This window comes from Pygoscelis adeliae, unplaced genomic scaffold (genome assembly GCF_000699105.1).
Source record: "Pygoscelis adeliae isolate BGI_AS28 unplaced genomic scaffold, ASM69910v1 Scaffold38, whole genome shotgun sequence".
Classification (NCBI taxonomy): domain Eukaryota; kingdom Metazoa; phylum Chordata; class Aves; order Sphenisciformes; family Spheniscidae; genus Pygoscelis; species Pygoscelis adeliae.
The window spans coordinates 19,659,630-19,675,487 of NW_008825614.1; the positions used below are offsets into that span (position 1 = coordinate 19,659,630).

At 41.7% G+C, this 15,858-nt stretch overlaps 1 protein-coding gene across 1 annotated transcript in view; it reads right to left on the reverse strand.

Annotated features, from left to right (window-relative positions):
* Positions 1-10,245: 10,245 nt before the first annotated feature.
* The window catches only part of EPB41L3 (erythrocyte membrane protein band 4.1-like 3), a 98,799-nt gene continuing 93,186 nt past the window's right edge, over positions 10,246-15,858 (reverse strand). Inside the window, exons 19-24 of the mRNA XM_009333072.1 lie at positions 15,687-15,857; positions 14,496-14,627; positions 13,956-14,054; positions 12,744-12,824; positions 12,363-12,479; positions 10,246-11,108 (exon numbers count right to left, since the gene is read on the reverse strand). Of these exons, the coding sequence (XP_009331347.1) occupies positions 12,369-12,479; positions 12,744-12,824; positions 13,956-14,054; positions 14,496-14,627; positions 15,687-15,857 (594 nt within the window). The 3' untranslated portion in view covers positions 10,246-11,108; positions 12,363-12,368. The remainder of the gene's footprint in view (positions 11,109-12,362; positions 12,480-12,743; positions 12,825-13,955; positions 14,055-14,495; positions 14,628-15,686; position 15,858) is intronic.

A 15,858-nucleotide genomic window follows, 5' to 3' on the forward strand; every position in this document is an offset into this window, starting at 1 on the left:
GGTGGATGGATATTAATCCATCACTGTTTTTACTCGTTTTTGAGACAGCAACATTAGTGTGCACTGCAGTCATAAATTACTACAAGCACATCAAGCTATTTTTATAGGATACATGCTAACAGAAGAGATATGCTCTATTGCATATATGAACATATTTTATTATTCCTGAAGTACAACATTTTGCCTGATTTAGTATTTTACCAAGTGTCACTTAGACAAATAGGTTGTCTTAGACTCTCTCTACACGAGTCCTGAATTAGGACTGTACCCCCTACCTCATTGTCCTTAAAAAAAGGAGGTTTCACAAAACCCACCTAGCTATTGATTGTTCTGCACCACCTTGAAATACCCACTACAGCAACACTATTCCCTTATTTTACTTGCATATATCTGGAGATTTTCTTTTTTCCACATGATAATTCTCTTATGAATAACCACAAGATTTTTCTAACCCTCCACCACCATAATTTTGTCTTAAAGAAGCACAAAATTAATGCTGTAGCTACAGCACAACATTTGACATTATAGCAAAGTCTTTTCACTGAGACTCAGTCATAAGAAGCAGCTTGCTTGATCCTGAACTATTACCACCTACCTTATCTTTCAGTCACATCATCTTCCCCAGGCCTACAAATAAGCTCTAGCACACATAGTAAAAAAAACAACAAACAAAAACAAACAACCCCCCCACCTCTTACTTCTTCTCTGAATTCATCACATCTAGACCTTCCTTACATTCTCGGTCCTTGGAGGGAGGGCCAACCATCAGCCTCAGGTGAAGTTAACCCTCCTTTAGTAACTACCTCAGGTGGGTAAGGACATCTGACCAGCCCCCAAGCAGTCATAGGAATTGATTTTCCCACCATAACATGTGAACAATACTGCTGCTGTTGGAGGAATTTTGTCAATGCAGCTGGTAGGGTTTGTTTTTTTTTCTTTTTTCCCATCACCAGCAGTATTTTTGTTTTGGCCAAATTAGGTTTCCTATAACAAAAAAACTTGTTGCAAATCAGTAGAGCAAAGGGGTTTGGCCTGCTGCAGCACCAGGTGGCTTTTCTGATACTGCAGGGTTAGTTGTCAATAGGAGATTAACTTACTTCACTGGAGAAACTGGAGTCGGCTCTCCACGATGTACTTATATTTCTGGCCAAACAAGGACGTATAATGATAAAATTTGGGTCGGGAGCCATCTGGTGCCACTGTTGTCCCAACATCCATTAGCTTTAATTGCTGGAGTGACTGATGTACTTGACAACACAGATGGAACATGCAGAGTGTCAGCCAAGGTTTCCGTCATCCACAAGGCTATGGCAGAACTTTTGCTCTGCCTGTGTCTCTTCTGCTGTCTTTTCCTCCTCCTAAAACCACTCAGACTTATATGTGAGTGCAGCATTAAATGCACTGAAGGAGAGCTTAGTGGCATGACTGAAAAAATAATGCTGATGCATCATTTCAGTAAAAATGCACCGACGCATATAATCAGTGAGTTGACACCTGACTTCTCCAGCCTGTGTCACAGCAGCCTGCCTCACATGGATAATATAATTTCACTGCGTTCCTAGGGTTTATGTAAGGTCATGTGTAAAAGAATGGGAGAAGACAGTCCCGTTCCTCAGCCCTCGCTCTGAGCATATCAGATAGAAACCAGCTCCACCGGGGCCCAGCAAAGGTGCCCTTTTGGTCATGAGGCTTCTTTACTGGCTGAAATAAAACTGGCTGTTTATTCCAGAACAGTTCAGGTGTAAACATAGCGATGATGTTACCTCTTTATCCTCATACACCAATAAATATCCCATTTCCTGTGGGTGTTGCCACGTTGCCTTCACACTGGGGTTGTAATGGGTAACGTGAGTGACAGAGCTGTTTCCACTAAATAGTGCTTCAGCTGTAAATACACACAAATTGGTTAAAAAGAAGCAATACTAATCTTACTTTGGACAAATGAGACAGAAATATGGGCTGCCCAAATCCATGTTTGTGGGGAAGATCACAGCAAGGCGGTGTAAACTTAGGGACGTGGTTTAGTGGGCATGGTGGTGTTGGGTTGACGGTTGGACTCGATGATCTTAGAGGTCTTTTCCAACCTTAATGATTCTATGATTCTATGATAAAGGGAGACTGGATGCATGCCATGAGATCTGAGGATTCCTACAGAAATTGGAGTGAAAGGAGGGGAGCCTGTGGCTAAAAGAGAGGTTGGAGAGTCAGGAGGACTTAACTGAGCACAGAGAGGAGGACAGGATTCAGATAGAAAAGTGGGGTATGTGTCTAACAGAGAGGACAGATCACAGAGAACGACAGTAGAGCAGGTCCTGAGCCTGGAGAAGACAACCAGAGACGCTGTGGTAGCTATTGTGGGGGAAAACATGCTGGCCTGGAGTGGGAGAGAGCAGCTCTAGGTAATGCCAACAGTATGGTCCCGGATGTGAAAGAGAGAGTTGGTGGGGGCCAGAGCAGACATTTTTAGCATGAGAGGAACTAAAGAATTAGAAAATAAAGCTGATATAATAAGGAGAAAGATCCCTTGGGATACAGTCATGAGGATGTGTTGAGGCTATCAGAAGTTGAAGCAGAAAAGAAACTTCTGTCTGTGAAAAGGGCAAGTGGAAGCTGAGGATGAAGAGGACAGAAGTTGAGAGGGTGATAAAAGTAATTCTGCTTTTTAAATATGCTCTTCTTGGAAGTTATGGGCAGGACCCCATGCAGAAAGAAGTGGAGGCAACAAGGCAGCACATAAATTGTCTGGTTGGGGGGATTTATTTAAATAGAAGAGTGTTGTTTAACATTGTTAGAGAAAAGAATGTTTATTGTACTGAAGGAAAACTATCTACAGGATTTCCATCCTGAATGCTTTTCAGTGACAGGTCAGAAGGAGGAGCAGAGAAACTAGGGCTGGAGTTTGAAAGATCTGAAAGCAGATGACAACCCATCAAAGCTAATGAACTAGAAAACATGAAAGGGCCAAGTGTCAATGTGAGAGAGAATGGGCTGATGCTGAAAGAGATCAGATGACGGCTGAAGAGGGAGAAAGTGGCTATAAAAAAAATCAGAGTACTGCTTGATAAAAACAGTCATGGGAAAGACACCAGTGATAAGAAGAGAAAAATGAACCAAGGATGAAATTTGAAGAGAGATATGAAAGCAAAGAAATATGCACTTAAGGCCTGGATATATCATCATTGTAGGAGTTGACATTGTTAAGGATGAGTGGGGAAGACTGCAGGACAAAGAGAATTAGCAAGACTTTAAAGAAGGTTGATAGGCAGGATAGAATGTAACAGCAGAATGAATGGAAAGAGAAGCAGGAGATGCAGTCTGCTCAAAAGCCGGGAGAGAATTTGGTGAGAAGATGCAGAAGAGAGGAGCCTGATAGATCAACCACAGATGTGTTAAGTTGGAGAATATGAAAGAAAGCAAGAAGGCACAAAGAGAATGTAAAATAACTGTGAAGCGGTGGGATAAGCTACTATTACAGGCTGTCCTCCCAGAGTTTGCAGAAGCTTCCTTGTCACAGATGTCATGCAGATATTCAAGACAGTCATTTATTTCTGTGATGGCAGGCCACATGTTGCAGTGTTTTAATGTTACATATTCACTTTTATAGATCGATATGACAAAAGTATTTTGTGCTGACCTATTGCACCTGATCGCAGGAAAAAAATAATCTTGTGACATGTCAATCACCAGATGGCATTTTGAATGGAAAAACAAAACAGAAAAATCCATTGTTTAATGCATATTCAGGGGTGATTTCATAGAAATACTGTTAGAACAAATAATGTTCTGTGGGAACATATGTGTGCGTGCGTGTGTTTGTCCAGTAGCTTGGGATTTAGGAGCTCTGTCCTAGTTTCAGCAGGGACAGAGTTAATTTTCTTCCTAGTAGCTGGTACAGTGCTGTGTTTTGGATTTAGGACGAGAATAATGTTGATAATGCACCAATGTTTTAGTTGTTGCTAAGTAGTGCTTACACTAGTCAAGGACTTTTCAGCTTCCCATGCTCTACCGACTGAGAAGGCTGGAGGTGCACAAGAAGCTGGGAGGGGGCACAGCCAGGACAGCTGACCCAAACTGGCCAAAGGGACATTCCATACCATGTGACGTCATGCTCAGTACATAAACTGGGGGGAGTTGGCTGGGGGGCAACAACCGCTGCTCAGGAACTGGCAGGGCATTGGTCGGCAGGTGGTGAACAATTGCATTGTGCATCACTTGTTTTGTATATTCTTTTATCATTATTATTATTTTCCCTTCCTTTTCTGTCCTATTAAACTGTCTTTATCTCAACCCACCAATTTTACTTTTTTTCCCCTGATTCTCTGCTCCATCCCACTGTGGGGGGGAGTGAGTGAATGGCTGTGTGGTGCTTAGCTGCCTGCCGGGTTAAACCACAACAAGCTCTAAGGATGAGTGGTGAAACCGTCAACATTTCTGTGACTGTATAACAAGATTCACATTTGTTTAAGTTGTATACGGATTGGAGATTGGACTAAAGGAATATAAATGCCTTTAGAAGCCTTCATATGCCAAATCCATCAACTGAGTTTGACCAGAAAACCAGTATGTCTGAGAAACAGCCTCGTAAATCCATCGAGGAAGGATATCTGTGCTAGTAGCACTCTTGATTTAAGACAAGAGTGAGCATCATATTAGCTGGAGTCTTCCTACTGGAAGAGGCTTTGAAGGTTTCTTAATGATTTGCTTTTGCACTTTCAGATATATTGCTTTCTTTTTTTTCTTTGCTCTGTTGTATGATTTATGATACACCCTTCCCTGAGCCCTTTAATGTGCTTTGTCTAATCTTGAATCTTTTATACTACAGTCACCCAGGATTATCCACCAAAGAACACATGCCCAGTACTTAAAAGCAACATGTGCGCTATAAGGCAGGACTCGTGTGGAAACAAGCCACTCTGGGTTGTAATTCAGTCATCTCCAAAGCTCCACATGTTCCGGGATCTGCGTTTTGCAGTTCAGATTAGTTGACACCATTGTCCGAGCTTTGGTTGTACGCAGAAATTAAGGGTCATGGTACACCTCGCCACAGAAACAGAAAGCAAAGATAGAATCAGAATGCTTGCAAATCATAGAATCATTGAGGTTGGAAAAGACCTCCAAGATCATCGAGTCCAACCGTCAACCCAACACCACCATGCCCACTAAACCACGTCCCTAAGCGCCTCATCTACACGTCTTTTAAATACTTCCAGGGATGGTGACTCAACCACTTCCCTGGGCAGCCTGGTCCAATGTTTAACCACTCGTTCAGTAAAGAAATTTTTCCTCACGTCCAATCTAAACCTCCCCTGGTGCAATCTGAAGCCATTTCCTCTCGTCCTATTGCTTGTTACTTGGGAAAAGAGACCGACACCCACCTCGCTACAACCTCCTTTCAGGTAGTTGTAGAGAGCGATGAGGTCTCTCCTCAGCCTCCTTTTCTCCAGGCTAAACAACCCCAGCTCCCTCAGCCGCTCCTCATAAGACTTGTTCTCCAGACCCTTCACCAGCCTCATTGCCCTTCTCTGGACACGCTCCAGCACCTCAACGTCCTTCTTGTAGTGAGGGGCCCAAAACTGAACACAGTATTCGAGGTGCAGCCTCACCAGTGCCGAGTAGAGGGGCACGATCACTTCCCTACTCCTGCTGGCCACACGATTTCTGATACAGGCCAGGATGCCATTGGCCTTCTTGGCCGCCTGGGCACACTGCTGGCTCATGTTCAGCCAGCTGTCGACCAACACCCCCAGGTCCTTTTCCGCCAGGCAGCTTTCCAGCCACGCTTCCCCAAGCCTGTAGCGCTGCATGGGGTTGTTGTGGCCGATACTTCTAGAAAATGAAAAAGAAATGTCTAGTAAACTCTGGACAAAATAAGAGAATAAAAGGTTCTTATTTAAGTTCTGCATTGGAGAAAACAGAGCTGGTAGACTGTACAGATAAAAGTCTAATGTGTTTAAAAATGAAAATAATTTCTAGTGTCAGTACTCATTTGTATCTTTTTTTTCTTTTCCCCTCTATGTCGCTGTAGTCATTCTCAAAGACAGGCCATTAATCCTACTTACGGTGAGTGACGGTCATTTCAGCTGCAAGAGTGAGGTCATTGATTTATGGAGGTTATAGCTGCATTTGGGAGCATAAGAGGAAGGAAGAGAGTTGACTGAGATTTTTGCATCATGCGAGCGTATTGGTTTTCCTTTAAACAAGGATTTTTGAAATTCTGCTCCTAACAGTCTTTGCAGCAGCCATTAGTTCTAGCTGAGAAGCAGGACTGATGTTGAACGGGAGACAGAAAAAAGGGTGGAGGAGGAATCAAATGGCATAAACCAGAGTAATTTACAGTATGAACAAGGGCTAACAGTACTTCCAAGATAACAGAATAATCTGGTTTCAGTTAATGAATACAGGAATTTGTGGAAAACATTTTTGTATAAAAACTACCAGCAATATGCCTCATTGTTGATTTAAACCTAAATCCCTATTTGAGACAGAACTAAAAGGTGCATAACTAGTAACAGTCTTTTTAAGTGTATGACCAAGTTTTTATTAGGAAGGCTGGTTTTGAGGGAACCCAGAGCAACTACGGACAGCCTCTTTGCTGATGTGGCGTAACACTAATGACAAAAGACACAGCAAACCATCATTTGCAGTGTAAGACTGATACAGCCTTGGAATCCATAGATTTAAGAAAAGTGCTTCATTTACTCTTTCTTTAAAAAAAACATGTGCAATGGAGTAAGCGTTTCTCATAGTCATCCATTAGTCCACCCATAATCATCTCATAGTCCATCCATAGTACCTCAAACCGCCACTGTACCTTAGGATCTATACAGGACTTCAGGAGGTCCAGTTCAGCTCCTGTTGTCGTAGAAAGCACTTCTTCATGTTCATCCAGCCCCAGATCCTGTTCGAGAGGACTTAGGTCTTACTCCACTTGATGGAGAGTTTGTTTGGTGCCATTTCATTAGCACATAGCCATAGAAAACATCAACAATGGAAGCCTGTAACTAGAGACAGTGGGTTTCAGGAGCAAAAGAAATTGCAAAGGCATCTCAAGAGATTACATCAGTAGAGTCAACTGAAGGAGGTTTCAACCAACAGAAAACACCTGAAAACAAGTATCTGCTTCTTTACGTAATGGAGGGGAAGAGGAAAGAAGAGAATCTAGCAATTGTTTTTAATCTCCTCTCATCAGCCGAGTGTTACTCTTTTATGTACTTCAGGAGTAAGTGGATCTAAGACTTGGGAATGGGAAATTGCCCAATTAAGGATTTTCCTTAAAGTTAACAATATAGAAGAGCTAAGAACAATTTTCAAAACAGTGAACTGTAGTTTGGGACATATGTACCTTGAAAAACACCACTTTTCTTCTTAATGCTTTGTAATAGCTAAAGTCAAATGAAAATGGGGTTTCCTTTGATATCGGTTTGAACTTTGTTCATTTGAGATAGGTTTTTGCGGAGGGTCTCTGACTGTATGGTAACTAACAATATAAAAAATGATGCCAGCCAGCTTGATCGAACATGTGGTTGGCTGAACAGGATTTTGTTTGGGCAATACAGTTAAGAGTATATAGTATGTGCTGCTGGTGTGTTCAACAAACATTAAAAAAAAATGATGCAACGTATCTCAGCATTGCCTCAGGCACGTCACAAACATTTAATAGACTAGACTAGGAAAAATGATTAAAAATCAAGGTTTGATTCCTCGCTCTGCAGAACCTGGACCATTACTGCTCCCGTATAAAAAAGGGGAACACACTTCTTTACCTCACCCTTATTACCTGTGAAGATGTAAAGGCGAAGCTTGTAAATGGGCCTTGTCATCTTAACTGACAGAACTATTTTGGGTCAAGGCAAGAAATCTGCAGCAAGATTTGCCAGGGTGTTTGCCAAACTGAAGCCAAGACCCAACGTCCAATTTATTTGCTGTGAAGAACTATTTATAAGGAACTATAATTTCAGCAGATACAAGTTGTTGTACAGGTGAGCCACATCATCTCACCAGCTGCCTAAATCTGCTCTGGGAAGAAATAAGACTAAGCTGTTAAACCCTTGCTTTGATCTAGTATCTGGATTTAGAGGCCCATTAATTTTTTTTTTATATGCTTGAGCACAGAACACCATTACTTGCCATTGGTGATGGGACAGCCTTAAAAAACTTCAGAGGGATAAATGTTTACTGATTCCAAACAGCCTTAAAAATGCCAAGGCAATGTATTCATTCTTTCTGTATCTGTAATGGTCACCACTGCTGTGATCGCTTGCTATGCCCACTCTTGCCTGCTGCGCAAAGCCCTGCCTGGCCATCCTGGTCCCTTATCTCAACGGTGCAGAGCAGCCAGTTCTCACAGGGCTGAAGCTGTGACTCCAGCTGCAACAAGCGAGGCTGCATCCTGTACCGGTGTCTGTGTTGGTAATGGTGCTTTCAAGTAACACAATATTTGATGGTTTGTTTTCTAAGTTGTTTTACGTCGAGGAGCCGGACAAAGACCAACAATAAATGAGAAGAGACGGAGACAAAAGATGGTTGGTAGAAACAGGCAGGTGTTCTTTATTTCATGTGGCACAGCATTAGGCAGACAACCCAAGAAACAGTTTCTAACAAAAACCAAAGCTATCACTTCCAGGAACCATCCCCCAAACAAGGGTCTACTGCCAACAGTGGCACTGAGATGTCCTTGCCTGTCCACTCTCATCTCCTCATAGTTTGCATATGCTTAGGCCGTATCTTAGCTGTGAGCGTCCTTTCCAAGGAGACTAACTTCTTACGATACAGTATCTTTAGACAGCGTACATACTGTGCAGTATCACCAAAGTACAATCTCCTCAAGCCATGCTAAAATATAACGCTAACTCTGGAGAGAAGGCTGTGCAATCGCCTCGCATCTCTCTGAGGTAATACAATGCTGTTTCTTAGCTGACAACATGAGGGGCACCTGAGGGAAGATCGATATGGCTTCAGAGTCTATTTTTAAACTCCTGATGCAGTAGCCGAGAACCTGGCATGCCGTCTGCTGAGACACAGGGCTAGTACCTCCTCCAGCCCTGGCTGCCGCCGGGCGCGGGCAGCACCGGAGAGCTGAGCCTACCGTCACCGGGAGGGCTGAGAACATAGATGCTCTTGGACTAGGAGGAGGAGAGGCGAATCAAAGATCTCAACAGACCGTTAATCTTTGCGTTGGTCATTAGGCGGGAGGTAAGCAATGATGGCGGTAGGGGGAGTTACATAGTTAGCACTCTGGATTAAAGGCATGAAGCATGGCTGGTGGAAGGAAGATGCTTTAGAGACTAAGGGCAAAGCTTTAAAAGCCTTGGGATATTACTTTTAATTATTATCTACAGGTTATTCTCTCTATATATACTATTTTTCTTTCTAAATTAAGAAAATAAACATTTATTAACAAGTCACTGGGTCAAATCCTGCTCTCCACTGAAGCCAAATCCATTGACTTCAATGTGAGGGAGCCCTGTGTAAACAACGAAGGGCAAATTTGGCCCTTTATGTCCTGAAAAGTCTGCTTGTACCCATTTCTTTTAATCCTGCAAGGAAATACAGACTGAAGTGTGAATTAATTGTTACGAATTTCTCTTGAACTACCAGGGGAGCGTCAATGAGACGTGGCAAAGGAGCAAGAAAAAGGAACAGATAAGTAAGTACTGCTTTAAAGAGAATTTTATCCACGTTTCAGAGCAAAAGTACAAAAAGAGAGTGGATCTAGATCAACCGCTACTGGCCTTTACTATCTAAGCAACCACAAAAGCCTTCATTTAGCTTCGATGAAACGGTACACAACCAGAGAAAACAGAAGGAACCAAGTACGCCTTTTCCTTCGCAAACATCATTTGCCCAAAGGTGATTGCTGTCATCCCTTTTGATGCTCCACTAACTCCAACTGTCTGCACAGTGCAGTGTCCACCGCTGAAGACAAAACGTGTCTACTGTGCAGATGAGTAAAACCGGTGGTGTCTTACAAATGTAGCTTAACGTTTTGAATATTAAAAAACACTAGGTGCTTTTAGACACAGAACAATACAATTTTGGATGCATTTACCACTTTTATTTCACTATGCAGAAACATACATTCACCATGTGTTGTGATGCAGCTGACAGTGTAATGGACGCTATCCCTTCAGTGGGTATTATAGCTGGACACTAACGAGTTTTCAGTGGACGTTCTGTACAGGTTAAGGCTTGACTCTGAACTAGATAGTAAATGCTGACCAGATTCTCAAACAGATTTTTTTTTTCTTTTTTTCCTCTGAGAACAAAAGGGAAATCAATAGAAAACCATCACGGTTATTTCAGATTAATAATTTTCTAATGCTGCGAACTAAGTAAAATACAGATTTTTTTTCTCCAAAATAACTACATATAATTTACAAGGTTAGGATCTGTGAAGAGTGGCTGGAAGCTGACTCTGAACAATGCTGACAAAAATCATTGAAGTTAATATACTAAAATCATTACTACCTCATAAGGTATTCAGTCAGGTATACAAAGCACACTTTGTAAGCATTTAAATATTTTGATAAAAGTAAAGATTTGTCATCGTTTATCGGGCAGTAATAAAACCAGATGAAACAAATATAAGATTCAAGTTGTTTACTGAATAAACTGTGTTATTGGCACATCTAATGTGTGGTAAAACATTATACACAGTACCTATACAGCTTCTAGCATTTTGGGGGTAATCTTCATTTACAATATCCGTAAACAAAAGGCTTGCCACCTAACAAATTTTAATTTGTTTAGACTTTCATAAACTGTGAAAGGCATGAACTGTTTATGTGTTACATGAGATCACTGTTTATATTGTTTATGAACGTGCAGGTATAGCTGAAAACTTAGACATTTTAAGAAAATTAAAAATGCTGCTTTTCTGTAACTTTATCGTTGCTTCATGCAATATTGTTTAACTGCTGCTGATTCAGATTGCTTTCTATGGGAAGGTATCTCTGCCAGTTTCTTTATTAACGGTCAAGATCAATTCTTCTGTACTGAAATTTTCCATAGACAGATACAAGTCAGTCAGGTTGGAACTGAGACTCCGTATAGGCTCTCGTATTCCTACTGGTGTGCATGTCTGGATTCATATGCAATCTAGGTTATTCCTGCAGGAAAGAGAACCGAGTTAATTATTTGAAGCAACTACTCCCTTGCAAAAGAGATCGTGTCAATTTGTTCGTGTAACAAAAGCTACTCGAAAACGGCATCATCCCAGTATAAGCAACTTGGCCCAAATCAAAAATCCACTGACGTCAATGGAAAGAATTAGTGACATCAATAGACTTTTAAGCAAGCCACGTTACGTTGTCTCTGAAACACTTAGCAGAATACCACAAGAATCACAGCTACTCTCTCCTCAGTGACTGGTTCCACCTTCCAAATAAGTAACAGATACTGAAATTCAGTTTTCTTTAGGGTCTCTACATCCAAAAGCAGGAGAGCAAAACAGCTTCAAAAGGTGCTCTGCATCATACTCTGTTACTTACACCAAGTGCTAGGGAATATATATTGTTTTAAGAACAAAATGCTGCTATCGATTTAAACAAATCAGACAAGCAGCTTTTTTTTCCCCTTCTGCATACAGCATTCAAAGCAATTTGTGGAATGGTGCTGCCATTAAGGGCTTTTGCATAGCAGGTTAGTATGCATGACATGTTTTTGCACATAGAATAAATATAGTAATATTAAGACGCCTGTTTAGCCAGCCACAATTAGAGAGCATGCCTTCACTGAAAAAAAGCTTGACACGAGAAAAGCTGCATTATCATCTCATCCTGATAAACAATGCTGCTTTAAAACATAAAATGTTCTTTCAAATACAAGAGAGCCAAGACATCTAAATACCAACACACTAATCCACTGGCTTTAAAAGAAAAATCAAAAGCAAGTTGGACCGTATCTTTGCAAGTTAGGAATGAAAGCTTAACTTGTAACGTATCTGCGGGGGACATTTAAAAAGCAGCTGTAGGTTTTTCCCTTGGCTTTTTTAAACAAAATGCATACCTTTAAGAACAAATTATTTTTGTTCTTAAATGACAGAAAAGCAGACAACACATTTTTTTTGACTTCAGAATTAGAGAATTAGACTGTATCAAAGCATGGACAATGAGGACTTTCCAGAGAGCCAACAAAAGCAAATGAGTAGTTTCTCTTTCTCCAGCTGGCACCGTGAAATGAAGAAAGACTTTTAGAGCTGAATGTGGTTTACATTCAAATACCAGAACCGATAACCAGCACAAACGCAACTTGCAAATGCCAGTGAGAGAAAGCAAAGAGTTAGAGGTGAATTATGGTAGGAAAACAACCTTTGCAACATGCCAGCCCAGTAAATGCCTAGGAAAATCATCTAGTCCTCTTACCTGTGGTCAATCCTCCCCATCTTCTGGTGTGATTTCTGTCTCTTTATGTACCACTACTTTGGTCACTGACATGTCAGGGTGCTGCTCTTTGGCTTCTTTAATTGCCTGAGCCAGCGCCTATCCCAAGGAAACCACAGAAGGGCAAAAACAAAAAGGAGGTGGAACATGCGTGATCAGTAGCAAGGTGGAGAGATTCATGAGATATTACACAATTTACAAATGAGGAAAATGATTAAAATATGAAATATACCATCACTGATTTAACTACTAATCCAGTTTAATTTAAGGCATGCCAGTATGAATAGTATCTTTTAAACCAATGTTTAGCAATGTTCTCTTTGGCAGTCTTCAGGGTAGCCTCTAGCAGCTTACGGGTTTTACCTGATCATGATCAATATCTGCATCTCCTGTGATGACTATTCGTTTTTCAATTCTTGTCTCTGAGATGCCTCCTTTCACAGTCTAGATGGGGGGGACAAATGCATGTCAGTAACTTACTTTAGACTGCTGCTACTCATCCAGAGAACGATCAGTGCAGGAACCCAGACATGACTGGACTGAACTATCTCACACAGCATGCACAGAGGGGACAACCCTGAACTGCAACCAGAGCAGCACTGAAGTTGGCCTGCTCTGAATGGACTTGATGACCTCCAGAGGTGGTTGATGATTCTAATTGTGATAATTCAATCACATCTGATTGATGATTCTAATCAATCTGCACACGTGTCAGGAGAGATGTTTGTATGTCAAAAATGACAGGTGTGTATGGTAAATTCAACCCATGAAGAAAAGAATGGACATACAGACAGCTCATATTAAGACCTAGTTAAGTCCAACTGCAGGCTTCAGAAGGACATACAGGGTGGTACGGCCTTTGTATAGCTCATCTACTGAAGGGTGAATTTCACTGCAGAAAGATGAAATCCTGTTCTCAGTGAATATTGGTAGAGAGCTGTCATGGCACTAAGAGGGTTTCTGCTTAGGGAGGAACTGGTATTTAGATGCTATCTTGGAACTTGAAAGACCCAACATCATTTGTCTGTGCAGTCATAAGCTTTCTGTCTCGCTGTGGGCAAATTCCTTAGGGTACAACCCAGCAATGCAACTGCGGCGTCTGAGCTGACTGCTCGTCCTGTTATAACTACATGATACAGGTTCACTATGTGCTTTCAACACCGTGCAGGGATAACGGCTCAGGACTCAAAGACAGTATAGTCATGTCAATGGAGCCTTGTGCTCAGGCAGATTATTCCTTCCTGGCTACCTTATGATGCCAACGTGGCTACACTGCTTCCAGTTCCAGATAGTATTTGCAGCTAACTCAAGTATCTCTGCACAGCAACGTTTTGTGCTTGCACAGACATACCCTAAGGGTTTATGACTCTCAGGACTCTTGTCAAGTCCTTGGATGACGCGTTAATGAAGCCAGTATAACCGAAGGCAGGTGAATGAAGACAGGTACCCAAAACAGACAGGATTTTGTCCAGAGAGTATAAGCATGTGTCCACATTTTAAAATGAATAATAGAATTGAAGTTAAGAAAATATACACCCTTGTGAAAAAAAACCTCCCTGTTTTCTGAGGACTCACTTTGGTGATATGTGTAGTGGTTGTAGTGCTGGTTGTTTCAGATGTGATAGTTTGTGCACTCATCAATACACCTGGTTCTGAGTCAGCACCGCAATCCACCTAGGGAACCGAAAGGGAAAAGCAGTCATCAAAAACATGCTTCTGAGCACAGGGAGGCAAGGACTGGGCTGGCTGAACTTCCCTATTTCCACAGTTCTTCATAAAGTGAGTATCTAACGGTAGGGAAACAACTGATATTAGGGTGATGGTGTCAGTATTTTTCTCTGTGTCTGGAGACTCCCCTTCGCTTCTGGAAGGACAGATGAGAAGCTTGAGCTTTGAAATCTGTAGTTTCATCAATGTTCTCAAAAGGCCCTACACCAGGACGTGAGAATCACCCTCAGGTAAGCTATACTTATGTATATCCTCCTCATGCTAATATTTAATACTTCAACAGCTTAGAACAGTTTACACTAAGGCATACACTTAAAGATGGGTGAAGAAACATGAGTTCCTTAAGGCCATGTTAAATTAGACCCTGGGTCTTGCAGAATTTCTTACCTGAGAAGACTCATATGTAATGGTTTTTGTTTCTGTATGGACTACTGGCACTTCCTTTGTTGAAATTTCAAGGTTTTCCCCACCAGCAGAAACACTGCTGAAACTGATAGTCTCAGTCTTCACAACCGGTGACTGCGTGAACAAAAAAAAAAGGAATTGGAACATTTAGTAAAGCTTCTGGATTTCTCAGAATAGTTTTGGGTTTTTTTTTTTGCTTGGGAAAAGGAGGCGGAACAACTAAAAAGTGCTCTGCATTTAAAAAAAAAAAGAAAATTCTCTTCATTATAATGGTACATACGTGTATATAATGCTGGCAATATTTAGCACTATCTGGGATTTCATGAAAACAAGCTTCAGAAAAGATGTAAACACTACATGAGGCAATGGGCAGAAACTGAAATGCAGGAGGTTCCCTCTGAACATCAGGAAACAGTTTTTCACTGTGAGAGTGACCAAGCGCTGGCACAGGTTGCCCAGGGAGGTTGTGGAGACTCCAACCTTGGAGATATTCAAAAGCCAGCTGGACATGGTGCTGGGCAACTGGCTCTGGGTGACCCTACTTGAGCAGGGGGGTTGGACCAGATGACGCCCAGAGGTCCCTTCCAACCTCAGCCGTTCTGGGTTTATACATTTTCTTAAAATGACAAGAGGACGAATCCTACCCAGGCTTAGTCTTCCATTCAGCTCTCAGAAAAAAGAGCAAGAACAAGTTTTTTTTCTAACCTGTCTGCAAAATAATCCTTGAAATTCCGCTAATGGGGCTAAGATAAGGAACCTGGGTTGTTTAAGACACAGTATACTTATTTACAACTGTGCCAAGCATGGAAAAAAATGCATTTTCTGTCTCTGAGGACATGTGAACTTTGCCAATCTTGATGGACTTTCCCAAAGAGAATGTCAGCTGAATTCTTGTTATTCATTGCATAAAAAGACACCAAATCAGGTATTTCTCTGTAGCATGGAAAGTGCTTTTAGGGAAAATATGCATGGCATTTTGCCAATACTGGAAACGAGGAACAAGCCTTGCAGGTGCCATGCAAGGAGGAAGTAAAGAGCCGAAACAAACTGCCTGCTGTGGAGATGCAATCATGCAAGCTTGGTACACTTTGCTTTCCACGAGAGGAATTAACAGTCCACTACTGCCTACATTTACAATTCAGCACAGACATGACCGATTTAATAACGAGTTACCTCAAAATGAGGTTTTCTTTCCGAAGACTCTGAGAGGTGGACTGTTGTACTGTGCTCCTCCGCTTGCTCACACGAAGTAGCAGCAGCGACTCCTTCCTGTTTGCTTAGCGCTTTCCCGGCCTCCTCCCTTTTTTCCTCCTTCGCCCCCTCAGTCCCAGCAGAGCCCTCTTTC